The sequence below is a fragment of the Haematobia irritans genome, chromosome 1 (assembly GCF_050003625.1).
Source record: "Haematobia irritans isolate KBUSLIRL chromosome 1, ASM5000362v1, whole genome shotgun sequence".
Classification (NCBI taxonomy): domain Eukaryota; kingdom Metazoa; phylum Arthropoda; class Insecta; order Diptera; family Muscidae; genus Haematobia; species Haematobia irritans.
Genome location: NC_134397.1, coordinates 76,135,111 through 76,148,335, shown reverse-complemented (window position 1 = coordinate 76,148,335; position 13,225 = coordinate 76,135,111). Strand labels below are relative to the sequence as shown.

The 13,225-nt window shown below is 38.4% G+C and overlaps 1 protein-coding gene across 1 annotated transcript in view; it reads right to left on the bottom strand.

Annotated features, from left to right (window-relative positions):
• LOC142221205 (uncharacterized) overlaps positions 1–13,225 on the bottom strand; it is a 59,676-nt gene that overhangs the window by 13,349 nt on the left and 33,102 nt on the right. The window contains exon 4 of the mRNA XM_075290819.1: positions 9,103–13,174. Coding sequence (XP_075146934.1) covers positions 9,103–13,174 — 4,072 coding nt within the window. The remainder of the gene's footprint in view (positions 1–9,102; positions 13,175–13,225) is intronic.

The window sequence follows — 13,225 nt, the reverse complement described above, 5'->3', positions numbered from 1 at the left end:
GTTGAACCAACCATATTGTTCCAAAAACATTAACAGACTGCTTAAGTTAACGTTTTCCAGGTCCGCCAGTAATCTAAAGCTATATGCCCCTAAAATTCGCTTACGACTTAAAAATGCAGGACACTCACACAAGAGGGTTTAACTGATTCCTTTTCCTCCGCATGATGACAGTTCGCACCAATAGTTTTTGCAAATTCGCCTTTCAGGCAGCGACCCGTTATAGCAGATATCAGGAGTGATATCAAATTTCAGTCTGAAAAACACTACAGTGATTAGGTAATCTTTTCGCTATTCGAAGTTCCAGATCTTTAGAATATACTCCGAAACCCACTTGTCCATCCAATTTGGAGCCATCAGTGTAGAAATCTATATATATTTTATTCCCCGGGGTCTGTGTACACCACGGCTCGAAAAATGGTTTCGCCAAAGTATAATCCACTACGTTAGGCACATCTGGCATTATTTTGAGGACCGAACTGTGACCTTACATTTTTTTCCGACCACAGCGATAGCTCGTGCAACCGCACAGCAACTGACTGTTTGGCCAAAATGTCTAAAGGCGATAGATGCAGCATGACATTAACCCATTAACGCCCAAGCGAAATTTTTTTTCGATTTTTTTCACCAAATTTCGTATACTAGGGTAAGTTGTTCCAAAAACTTCAAATCTGGCATCAGATTTTTTCTTAGAATTTTAGTTCTTGAGATATAGGGTGTTCGAATAATCGAACACTGGACAGTATTTAGCATTTTGTTACCAAGTATATAATAAAAACATTATTATGATTTTTTTTATCAGAATTTTATTATATTTTAGCTCAATTTAAAAAAGATAATGTAATATAAGCTAATTATTTATCTTATTTGTGATATATTTCAAAACAATGTGTATGAAGTGGAAAATTACATCGCTTACATTAAAAAGAAGCTGGTTTATAGCAGTGCTTGCATCGACGTTTTTTATTTTCTGCGATGTTCGCAATGAGGTGATTTATTTGTCAATTTATCCACTAAATCTTTTTGAACATCTTTCAGAGAATCGGATTTTGGTTCAAGGTCGTATTCAAAGCAGTAATTTTTGTTAGCTTTTCTTGTCCATTTAGGCGCACCAAATGATGACAACTTTTTATATACTTTTTCAGCCCCCGGAGGAACTTCAACACGTCTGCGTTTGGTCGAATGGGTGATACCGGCAGATGTGGAAGCACCTACGTCAATGGTTTGTTGTTCCTCTTCATTTGGTATGTCCACTATAACGTACTCTCTGGTGGCTAAGTTCAATTCTTCTACTTCGCAAAACCCAGCACAATTCACTTCGACACCGGACTTTTGTAAAACATTTTATTAGTTTATTAAATCTATAAAATAATATGCTACACGTGCTAACCTTTTGTTTTATAATAATATCGTCATCTAAATCTTCCTCATCCGTAACTTCGCCAACATTTTCTGGAGGCAAAATAAAAATAGTAGAAATTTCACTTACTTCTTTTTCTATAATACCGTTACGAATTTCAGCTCTTTCTGTCATAAACGTTAATATTTGACATTTGACTTTCTTAACATAGAAGAATAACAGAACAAACTGATTAATATAATCTAGAAGCAACCGCCAAAAAAGAATAAAGCTAACGAAAATCATAAACAAAACGTAGAACACAAAATGCTAAATAGTGCCCAGTGTTCGATTAATCGAACACTCGCATATATCAATACATTGTTCGTAGATATCAAACATTTTTCACAGCTTAACGATTATTACAAGTAATTTAAACAATTTTAAAGAAAACTGCATCATTAATTTTTGAAATTTTGTGGATTTTGGTAGAATTAACCGCCGAGCAATATTAGAACCAAAAATAAGATTTTTAAAACGGCCCCAAAAGGGTTAAAATATCCAACTGGACTTGAAAAAAAATTGATTCGTATAGCTGAGGTATCAAAATTCAACCTACAGTGAATTAATATTTGTTATATTATCAAACACACTACGAAACAAATCGAGGAAAAGGTATTAAAATAGTGTTCGAAAAATCGAACGTTGGGTCAATATGGGTTAAGGTAATCTGTTCCTGTCTTACTGAATGCGCCTGAGATACACCATACGCCGAACTTTATCTAAACCTGTCGGTTGCTGAAGTGCCGCCCACCAGACTACAACACCATATAATATTATATGTCTAACTACTGCCGTATATAGCCAATGCACAATTTTCGGTTTTAGTCCTCACTTTTTTCCTATTGCCTTTTTGCACGAGTACAAAGCTACCGTGGCTTTTCTCGCCCTTTCTTACATATTAAGCCTAAAGTTCAGCTTCCTGTCCAGAATAACGCCAAGGTATATTGCACACTCACCAAAGGGAATTTCAATACCTCCTAAGGATATGGGCTTAACCGTGCGAGTTTTGCGATCTTTGCAGTACATGACTAATTCTGTCTTTGCAGGATTTACTCCAAGACCATTTTCTTTCGCCCATTTCTCAGTCATCCGGAGGGCTCTCTGTATAACATCTCTGATTGTGGATGGAAATTTTCCCCAAGACCATTTTCTTTCGCCCATTTCTCAGTCATCCGGAGGACTCTCTGTATAACATCTCTGATTGTGGATGGACATTTTCCCCTGACTGCTAGACCCACATCGTCTGCGTATGCCACCACTTTCATCCTTTCTTTTTCTAGGGAAACCAGAAGGTTGTTTATAGCAACATTCTAAAGAAGAGGTAATAGAACTCCTCCTTGGGGAGTGCCTCTGTTCACATACCTTTGTATGTTTGCTTGTCCTAGTGTGACCGAAATGCATTAGCAGTTCGTCTAGCAGCCTAAGTATACCTGGATCAACATTCTGAGTTGCCAGTCCATTTAATATCGAGCTCGGATGGACGTTATTGAATGCTCCCTCGATGGCTAGAAACGCCACGATTGTGTATTCATTGACAGATAGTAAGCTTTCAATAAAGCTGACTAGTTCATGCAAAGCGGTCCCAGTAGACCTGCCCTTCGAGTATGCATTCTGTCGTTTCGAGAGCAAACTTGAATCGACGCTAGTCCTAAGATAAATGTCTATCATCCTCTGTAGAGTCTTAAGTAGGAATGAGGATAAGCTGATTCGTCGGAAATCCTTCGTACTCAATTGAGAGGCTTTTCCCGCTTTAGGTATGAAAACGACTTTTGTTTCCCTCCACTTTTCTGGAATATATGCTAAGTTTATACATCCTTTATATATCACCGTCAACAAGGGGCAATTCATTCAGTCACTGCTTGTAACTCCACCGGAGTAATTCCATCAGGTCCGGGGGATTTGAATGGCCCAAAGCTATTTAACGCCCATTTTATTCTAGATTCCGATACAATTTCCTCGATAGGAAATTACCTCTGAGCCACTGTGGCGGTGCCAGCTGTTTAGTTACAATTTTCTAAAAATATTCAAAATTTTCTAAAATAAACCGAAAGTTTTCTTCCTAGTGGGTTCACTGTTTTTTTTTCAGTGTAGGATTTGTGCGCCCAAACGGCAACCCGAAATAACTTTCCATAATTACTGACGGTGACAGCTGTCGAATTTTACAAGTTGCTTTGCAGCAGTGGGCATGCGGACATTTCGGCCGTAAATTACAGATGTATTAACAAGAATCAGAACCGTCACATAAAGCATGTGTAAACCGAAAACGACTAAAAAAATTATGTTAAACATGGCATTTTCTCCACACAGTCAGTGGCTGTCAAATTCGCCAAACGGAAAACCGATTAATTTTTCTATTTAAGCCATTTTAGTTAGAGAACAACCCAGACAGAAATTCCTGATGGTTATAAATATTACGCATTGTTCTTTAAAGAGTAATGGAGTTATTACAGTTGATATAAATCAAAATTAAATTAGTTTGATGTACAGTCGAATTAGGATAACGGAATTCTATAAAGAAATATGCTATTTTTTCATGGATTTTCATTAAAATGAACATCAGAAAAAAATTTGTTTAAGGATAATGGTGTCAAAAAAGGAATAATGTATACATTCGAGTTTTTGATTGGAAGATTTATAAAGTAGTCAAACTAGACACTACAATTTTAAATATAAAATGACAAATTTCTAAGTAATAAACCACTTACGTATGTAACCAAAATAATTGTTTTTGTTTTTTTTATAACGGATTATATTGATGTAAACGAGTAATACGAACTGTTAGGTCTCCTTAGAAACTACAGTTCTGCATGTATTATCAGATTGTTTTGTTCTAAATATTTCTGATAGAATAATTACAAACCCAGTTAACGTTGTAACAACGCTTGCTAAACAAAATTATTGTTGAAAATACATTTTCGATCAGTTTAATGAAGGTATTATTGTATATGAATTAAAATGTAATTAATCTGATGCACTTGGATTAAGCGAAATTGATTAAATAACAAGTTGTCCCTATTTCAGGGATTTTTTTAATTTAAAATAAAGCCAATATCGGAAAAATTAATTTTTTCGGCATAAATAATTTTAATTTAAGGTGAATGTGTACCTTTGATATTTTAATTGAAAGGTTTATAAAGTAGTCAAATAAAAAAACAATTTTAAAATACGAATGACATAAATAACAAGTATATATGGCCGTAAGTTCGGCCAGGCCGAATCTTATGTACCCTCCATCATGGATTGCGTAGAAACTTCTACGAAAGACTGTCATTCACAATCGATTTACTTGGGTTGTGGTATATTAAATCGTTTTCTAAATTGTGAGTTAGTCCATACGTGATATATATTAAGACCAAAAAGGTATGTGTAGGTAAGTCTACAAATAATTACGAATCGATATGGACTTTTGCACGGTACGTAGGGGGCCAGAATTGAAATATGGGGGTCGCCTATATGGGGGCTATATACAATTATGAACTTAATATGGACCAATTTTTGTGTGATTTGGGATCGATTTATCTGAGGGCTACATATATAACTATACACCGATATGGACCTAGTTAGGCATGTTAACGGCCATATACTAGCACAATGTACCAAATCTCAACTGATTCGGATGAGATTTGCTCCTCCAAGAGGCTCCAAAACCAAATCTCGGGATCGGTTTATATGGGGGTTATATATGATTATGGACTAATATGGACCACTTTTGGCATGGTTGTTAAATATCATATACTACCACCATAAATATCATATAACAGGTTGGCTGATAAGTCCCCGGTCTGACACATAGATGGTGTCGCTAGTATTAAATGCATATTATTTTTATATAGTACCAACCTTCAAATGATTCGTGTCAAAATTTGACGTCTGTAAGTCAATTAGTTTGTGAGATAGAGCGTCTTTTGTGAAGCAACTTTTGTTATTGTAAAAAAATGGAAAAAAGAAACTTCGTGTTTTGATAAAATACTGTTTTCTGAAGGGAAAATATACGGTGGAAGCAAAAACTTGGCTTGATAATGAGTTTCCGGACTCTGCCCCAGGGAAATCAAAAATAATTGATTGGTATGCAAAATTCAAGCGTGGTGAAATGAGCATGGATGACGGTGAACGCAGTGGACGCCCGAAAGAGGTGGTTACCGACGAAAACATCAAAAAAAATCCACAAAATGATTTTGAATGACCTAAAATCAAGTTGATGGAGATAGCAGAGGCCTTAAAGATATTAAAGGAACGTGTTGGTCATATCATTCATCAATATTTGGATATACGGAAGCTCTGTGCAAAATGGGCTCACATTTGACCAAAAAAAACAACATGTTCATGATTCTGAGCGGTGTTTGAAGCTGTTAACTCGTAATACACCCGAGTTTTTCTGTCGATATGTGACAATGGATGAAACATGGCTCCATCACTACACTCCTGAGTCCAATCGACAGTCGGCTGAGTGGACAGCGACCGGTGAACCGTCTCCGAAGCGTGGAAAGACTCAAAAGTCCGCTGGCAAAGTAATGGCCTCTGTTTTTTGGGATGCGCATGGAATAATTTTTATCGATTATCTTGAGAAGGGAAAACCCATCAACAGTGACTATTATATGGCGTTATTGGAGCGTCTGAAAGTCGAAATCGCGGCAAAACGGCCCCATATGAAGAAGAAAAAAAGTGTTGTTCCACCAAGACAACGCACCGTGCCACAATTCATTGAGAACGATGGCAAAAATTCATGAATTGGGCTTCAAATTGCTTCCCCACCCACCGTATTCTCCAGATCTGGCCCCCAGCGACTTTTTATTGTTCTCAGACCTCAAAAGAATGCTCGCAGGGATGAAACGTGGCTCCATCACTACACTCCTGAGTCCAATCGACAGTCGGTTGAGTGGACAGCGACCGGTGAACCGTCTCCAAAGCGTGGAAAGGCTCAAAAGTCCGCTGGCAAAGTAATGGCCTCTGTTTTTTGGGATGCGCATGGAATAATTTTTATCGATTATCTTGAGAAGGGAAAAACCATCAACAGTGACTATTATATGGCATTATTGGAGCGTTTGAAGGTCGAAATCGCGGCAAACGGCTCCATATGAAGAAGAAAAAAGTGTTGTTCCACCAAGACAACGCACCGTGCCACAAGTCATTGAGAACGATGGCAAAAATTCATGAATTGGGCTTCGAATTGCTTCTCCACCCACCGTATTCTCCAGATCTGGCCCTCAGCGACTTTTTCGTGTTCTCAGACCTCAAAAGGATGCTCGCAGGGAAAAAAATTTGGCTGCAATGAAGAGGTGATCGCCGAAACTGAGGCCTATTTTGAGGCAAAACCGAAGGAGTACTACCAAAATGGTATCAAAAAATTGGAAGGTCGTTATAATCGTTGTATCGCTCTTGAAGGGAACTATGTTGAATAATAAAAACGAATTTTGACAAAAAAATGTGTTTTTCTTTGTTAGACCGGGGGACCAACCTGTTACTACCAAATTTCAACCAGATCAGATGAATTTTGCTTCTCCAAAAGGCACCGGAGGTCAAATCTGGGGATCAGTTTATATGGGGGCTATATATAATTATGGACTGATATGAACCAATTCTTGCATGGTTGTTGGATACCATATACTAACATCACGTACCAAATTTAAACCGAATCGGATGAATTTTGCTCTTTCAAGAGGCTCCGGAGGTCAAATCTGGGGATCGGTTTATATGGGGGCTATATATAATTATGGACCGATATGGACCAATTTTTGCATGGTTGTTAGAGACCATATACTAACACCATGTACCAAATTTCAGTCGGATCGGATGAAATTTGCTTCTCTTAGAGGCTCCGCAAGCCAAATTTGGGGGTCCGTTTATATGGGGGCTATACGTAAAAGTGGACCGGTATGGCCCATTTGCAATACCATCCGACCTACATCAATAACAACTACTTGTGTCAAGTTTCAAGTCGATAGCTTCTTTCGTTCGGAAGCTACCGTGATTTCAACAGACGGACGTACGGACATGCTCAGATCGACTCAGAATATCACCACGACCCTGAATATATATACTTGATGGGGTCTTAGAGTAATATTTCGATGTGTTACAAAGGGAATGACAAAGTTAATATACTCCCATCCTATGGTGGAGGGTATAAAAATGGAGGAATCTATTGTGTGCACTGGAAAAACAATCAGGTCCTTTAATGGATTTAAAAGCAAAAACGGATTTGCAACATCCATTTGAAACATTAGAGTCCTTCCAAGCGTTCGATCAAAACTGCAAAATCGCTGGTTATTTTGTATGATATTGCTAATCAAATTTGAAAATGATCGCTAGTTTTTGTTTAATTTACTAGAAAACAATCAGTAACAAAAATTCATTTTAATTATTTCGATTTAAAATCTTTTTATTTCCGAAGAATTCTGAGTCGGGAAATCCAGAAAAACATATTAACTTTGACCAGGGTTGGCCTGTCGCAAACTGTGACTTGCGACATATGTATATTTACGACGGTTAATACGTATGTCACAAAAGTCGTAAACCTAATGTAGAAAACCTAATTTTTAATTAAATTAAAAAATGTCATAATTTGCTTTATTAAGTTTGGTACCCACATACAAAAGATGTCAGTTATTCGTGAGTTGTAGTTAAAAAGTACATTAAATTTTGTTGGTTTTAACAACGCTCAAAATGTGGAGTACAATTTAGTTAAATTTTCGCACGACGTTGTTCATTCTTCTATAAACCATTTTTTTGGTTCTGTGTATAACATAAAATAAATATTTTATATTTTAGATAATTTATTCGTTTGAATTGGCAACACTTCGTGTCAGCAGATCTGCAGTTTTCTGAAATATAGATTACTTTCACACATTTTTATCTTCTGAATATATAATAAAAAATATTTTTCAAAATTTGTCGTTTTGAAATGGCAACACTTTGTTTCAGCTATCAAGTTAATTTTTCGACTACGATCCTTCAACTTTTTTTAATACTACAAATGTTTTATTAGTTTGAAATGCTGTTGTAATGAACATTTTCCGACTTAACGTTTTAAAGTAAATAAAAATCCGAATTTAAAAAGGGTGTCACTTACTAAATTTGAATTTATGGTATTTGTTTTTAAACAGTTTTTGATAAATTAATAGTATTGTCTAATCGTTCAAACACTTGTACCACAAATTAGTTTTATATATATTCAATTAGCAAATATTATTTTGAAAATATTTTTAAAACTTGACACTACTCAACACATTTTTCAATTTTGTAAAATTAATATGAATTGTTTTATATGTATGTTTTTTTTTTATATGTATGTCACTTTGTTTTACTGCTATCTATGCCATAAAATTACATTTCCAAATTGTACTTTAGCATTTCAATTCGTTAGTGATGAAAATCTTGACTAGATTATATAAATATAGAAATAAACATGGTTCCGACTTACCAATTGGTCCAATATTTCACATTTTGGAGTCACTCACATTAGCAATCATCAATACACAAACAAAAATAATCACAACAATTTATATGTGATGGTAATATATAAAATAATTAATATAAGGAAACATCAAATTTGTTTGTATATTGATTTAGCAACAGCTTTCGAAATAGATTTTGAAAATACTTCCCAGTTTAGAAATAAGACAAAATTATTACAAAAATAAGAAACTTGTTACCCCTTTGTGTTGCAACCAAGAACGCTGCTGTGGTAAGAGTAAGTGAAAACCCACCTTTAGTTTTAGATGGTCGCGATGCCCCGGCTGGATGTTTTTTGGATGGTGTATACGAAGGCAATCTCAAGACTGGAGACGAACTGCCAAAGAGATTATCAAAGGAGTCTCCTTTGCCTGATGGGCCTGCAGCAGCAGCAGCTGCGGCAGATCCCCGTTTTGAATAACGCTTATTACCGCCACTTGCATCTGGAGGAGGTTCAAATAGATCTTCGTATTCGCAAGAGCCGGGTGAATAGGGACTATCGGCATCGTGTATAGTATAGGCGTCATCGTTATTATTCGATGTTCCACCATTTCGCATGTTAACACCGCTGCTGCTGCTACCACCCACACTACCGGTTATCTTCGGCAAGGGCAGTATTTTCTTTGCCATCGTTGGTGGTGTTGGACTAGATATGCCATTGCCTGTACTTAATAGAACATTTGAGAGTACGGTAACGGATTTCTCATCAGATTTGTTACGGAATGGTTCGTCGTGACTACTCATATTATTCGTGTATTGTTTGGGATCGCTGGATTTATTTGTCATGTCTGGGTTAGTGGTATTCATAGATTTTGAGCCCATTAGAGCCATGACCAAGTCAATGGGATTGAGTGCTGCGCCCTGCGCTATATTTCCACCTATGCCAGACATCTGTTCCCTACGCTGGGTATCGTTTTCTTGATGTTTTTGCGATGAACCAATATCTCCAGTACCTTCTGTATTTTGAGAAACATCCAATTGTGAAGGTGGAGGTGTGGGTGAGCGGGGTGATATTGATGGTGACTTTGTCGGTTCAAATGGATCGTAGGCGTCTGGTGAGCAGGGCCCAGATTCTGGAGGTGTATTGGGCCCAATTTTCTGGCTGCTTTGCACATGCATTGCATCTAAATCCGAATTATGCGGTTCTTGTATCTGTTGTTGTTCTGAAGTCGACGGCATTTCATAGTCGTCGTCTTCATGCAGCGGGTTACGAACTTTATTTGTTTTCTTAGATTGTAAATTGAACTTGACACCTGGAGGTTCTGGGGGTGTCTTGGGGCCTGTTTGTGGAATATCGTATGATTCTTCCATAATTGTATCCAAACGTTCTGGAGATTTATCACGCTGACTACTGTCCGCCTCCTGCCTTTGGCTTCGGTGCATATCCATGTCATCATTTCGGGGGCAAGATTCACTTCTACGGCGATCGCGTCGGTGTTCGCTTTGATCCCGTTCGCGGTTCTCCTCACTGTCTGTAAGGACGATAACATCGGCTTGCTCTTGTTCCACTTGGAATGGTGAGCGCTCCAAGTCTATTATAGCTACTGGTTTCGATTCAACCTTCTTACGTTTTTCCTTCCGCTTCTTGGATGTTGAGCTACTCTTATTGACATGGTCTATAGATACACGTCTATTGGGAAGCAAATCTTCACGATTTGGTGGCAGAGTTACTATAGTTTGCTGACCATGGTTGGGATTTGCTGCGTTATCTTTGTTGAAACTTACACTAACAAGAATATTATTTCCAGAAGCAAAAACTTCCTTTGAAGGTATCGGTTCTGGTGTTTCCGTACGACGCCTACGTTTCTTTTCTTTGCGAATGGTTCGACGTTCTTTCTTCTTCTTTTTGGAACGTTTATTTTTATCCTTCCGGCTTGCAGGTGAAACGGTTCGTCGTATAATTGGAGGATAATGATCCATAATTGGAGAATGCATAGGCGGTGTCCAAGATATATTCTTATCCTGTTGATAATCCACGTTGCTTGCAATAACTGGAGGCGCAGGACTTGGCGAAGGTGACCATCCATGTTCATCAATTGGTGATTTTGCTTTAGGTAAATGCCTTCTTTTCTTTTTGGAAGGCTTTTCGAGAGAAAATGGATCTGCTTGACGTGCAATCCTTCTATTGGGCGATGGACTTAGGCTTGGCAAGCGTCGTTTAGCCTTTTTCTTTCGACCATCTTTGGTCTTCTTCTTTTTGCCCTTTTGTAAAGGACTCTTTGATCGCAATCGATTCATTTGTGGGGTGTAACGTGGAGATAACGAAAGTGACCTAGATCTTGATCGTAGCCTATCTCTGCTAAAGTTTCGTAGCCGAGATCCACTTCTGAAACGATTTGGACCCTTATGACCATTCATTCGATGTTCTACTCCCAAGGATATTGAACGAGATCTCATGAGTCGAATGGGTGTACGCGAACGCCTACGAATTGGTGATCGTCGAACTCTAGGTGAAATTGACCTTCTTCGTATGGGACTGAAGCGACGAGGGGGAGGAGAGAGGGATCGCCTTCTGTTAAATTGAGGAGATGGAGATAAACTAATACTTGGCCGCCTAGGCCGCGAACGAGACCGCGATCTTGATATTGGAGTTTTTGATCGCGATTTTGAAATGGATCGAGATTTTGATCTAGATCTTGAACGTAGTCGAGGAGGCGTTCTTGAGCGCGTACGTGAGAATGAACGCCGTCTAGATCTGGAGCGTATACGGGAGCGGGATCTTGAACGTGAAAATGGCGATCGAGAAAATTGACTTCGTCGTCGACTTACTGATCGACTTGCTCTTCTAGCCCGTGAATTATCACGGCCAAAACGATCTCTTACTGGTTTATTAGCAACCACATTTCGTACATCGTATCGTGGCAATTCACGTCTTTTGGGTTTATTTTTTGGTATTCGACCGCCATCCCAACTACGTCCTCTTGCGTTGCCACTGCCTCCCCAACGTCGCTTGTCTCTATTGTCCGAACGACTCTGAGATCGGCCACGTCGTCGGCCGCGACCAGGCGATCGCGATCTTGAACGGTATGATCCGTGAGAACGAGATCGTGAACGCGAATGGGATCGTAGACGTGAACGTGAGCGGCGCCTGGAACGCGACCGTGAACGAGAACCTGATCGACGCCTAAAGCGGTTGCTAAATGGCTGTTTATCACCACGATAATTGCGCTTCTTGCGTTTTTTAACTTTCTTAAATTTGGCACCTTTCGTCTCATCAGGCGGTTCTAAAATATTGCCACCTCTCTTTTTGCGAGCATTTTCCGGTGATTCCTCATCTGATATTATTAATTCTGTATCTGTTTCCTCTCGTCTGCCTTCTTTGGATTTTTCTGCAGCAGTTGAGGAATTATTTAAATTTTTGTCGGGAGTTAAAGAGGCAACGGCAGGAGTCTCTCTACCAATGTCATCAACTTCTGGGTCGTTATTTTCATCCAAACATGGTGTGTATGAACGATCAGGTTCAGCATCATCACCATTTTCATCATTCTTGCTATGAGATTTGTCTTTTCCCTTCAAAGCTGCATTCTTGTCAGCATTTAGTTCATCCCAATCACTGTCGTCGTATAAGTCAATAACGTTACCATGGCCTTTACGATTTTTGGGACGTTTTCTTTGTTCATTTTCGGCAGCTCCTGCATCTGATATGGCCTGACTCGGTGAACGTACTGTATTATCTCTATTATAGGGAATTGTGGGAGTGTGTCCTTTTGACGTATCATCACTGTTTACCGAAGCAGCATCGTTATTATGACGCCGATTGTTTTCATTATCAGACCGATAGTCTTTCTTGGGACGTTTACCAGTAACATCTTCATTGTCGTCACTGTCATCATCGTCATCAAAATCATCTCCATCATCTTTAGTGGCCGCTGTTTGCGATTTGTCACTGTTATCGTTGTCAGCCTCGTCATCTGTGGCTTTGGCATTGCTTTGATTCTTACCTTTGGAGATTTTTTTAGATTGTTTAACAACCACATTGGCATCATTTTCATGTTCATTTTCACTATCGGTTATTTGATCTTTCTCAACTGCCTCTTCTTTGTTACATATTTCTTTTCTTACATCCCCATCTTCGTCCTGATTCTCTACTTCCACTTCTCTTGTCTCTTGGACTTGATTTTCTGCTTCATCATTATTAGTTTTATTATCTTTATCATTATCATCCTTTTTCAAATTTTCTTCATTGTTTAAATTTTCCTCTTCTTCATCATCGTTTTCTTCAGTAGGATTTTCTGGTTCATATAAATCAGAGGGATCAATTTGCGGTGGCATCGGCGCCTCTTCGTCGTCATCTAACTGTACTAAATCTTCATTTTCATCGTCTTCCTGAGAAGTGATAATTTGTGTATAGGAAAAAGAAAATGATATTCTGGGTTA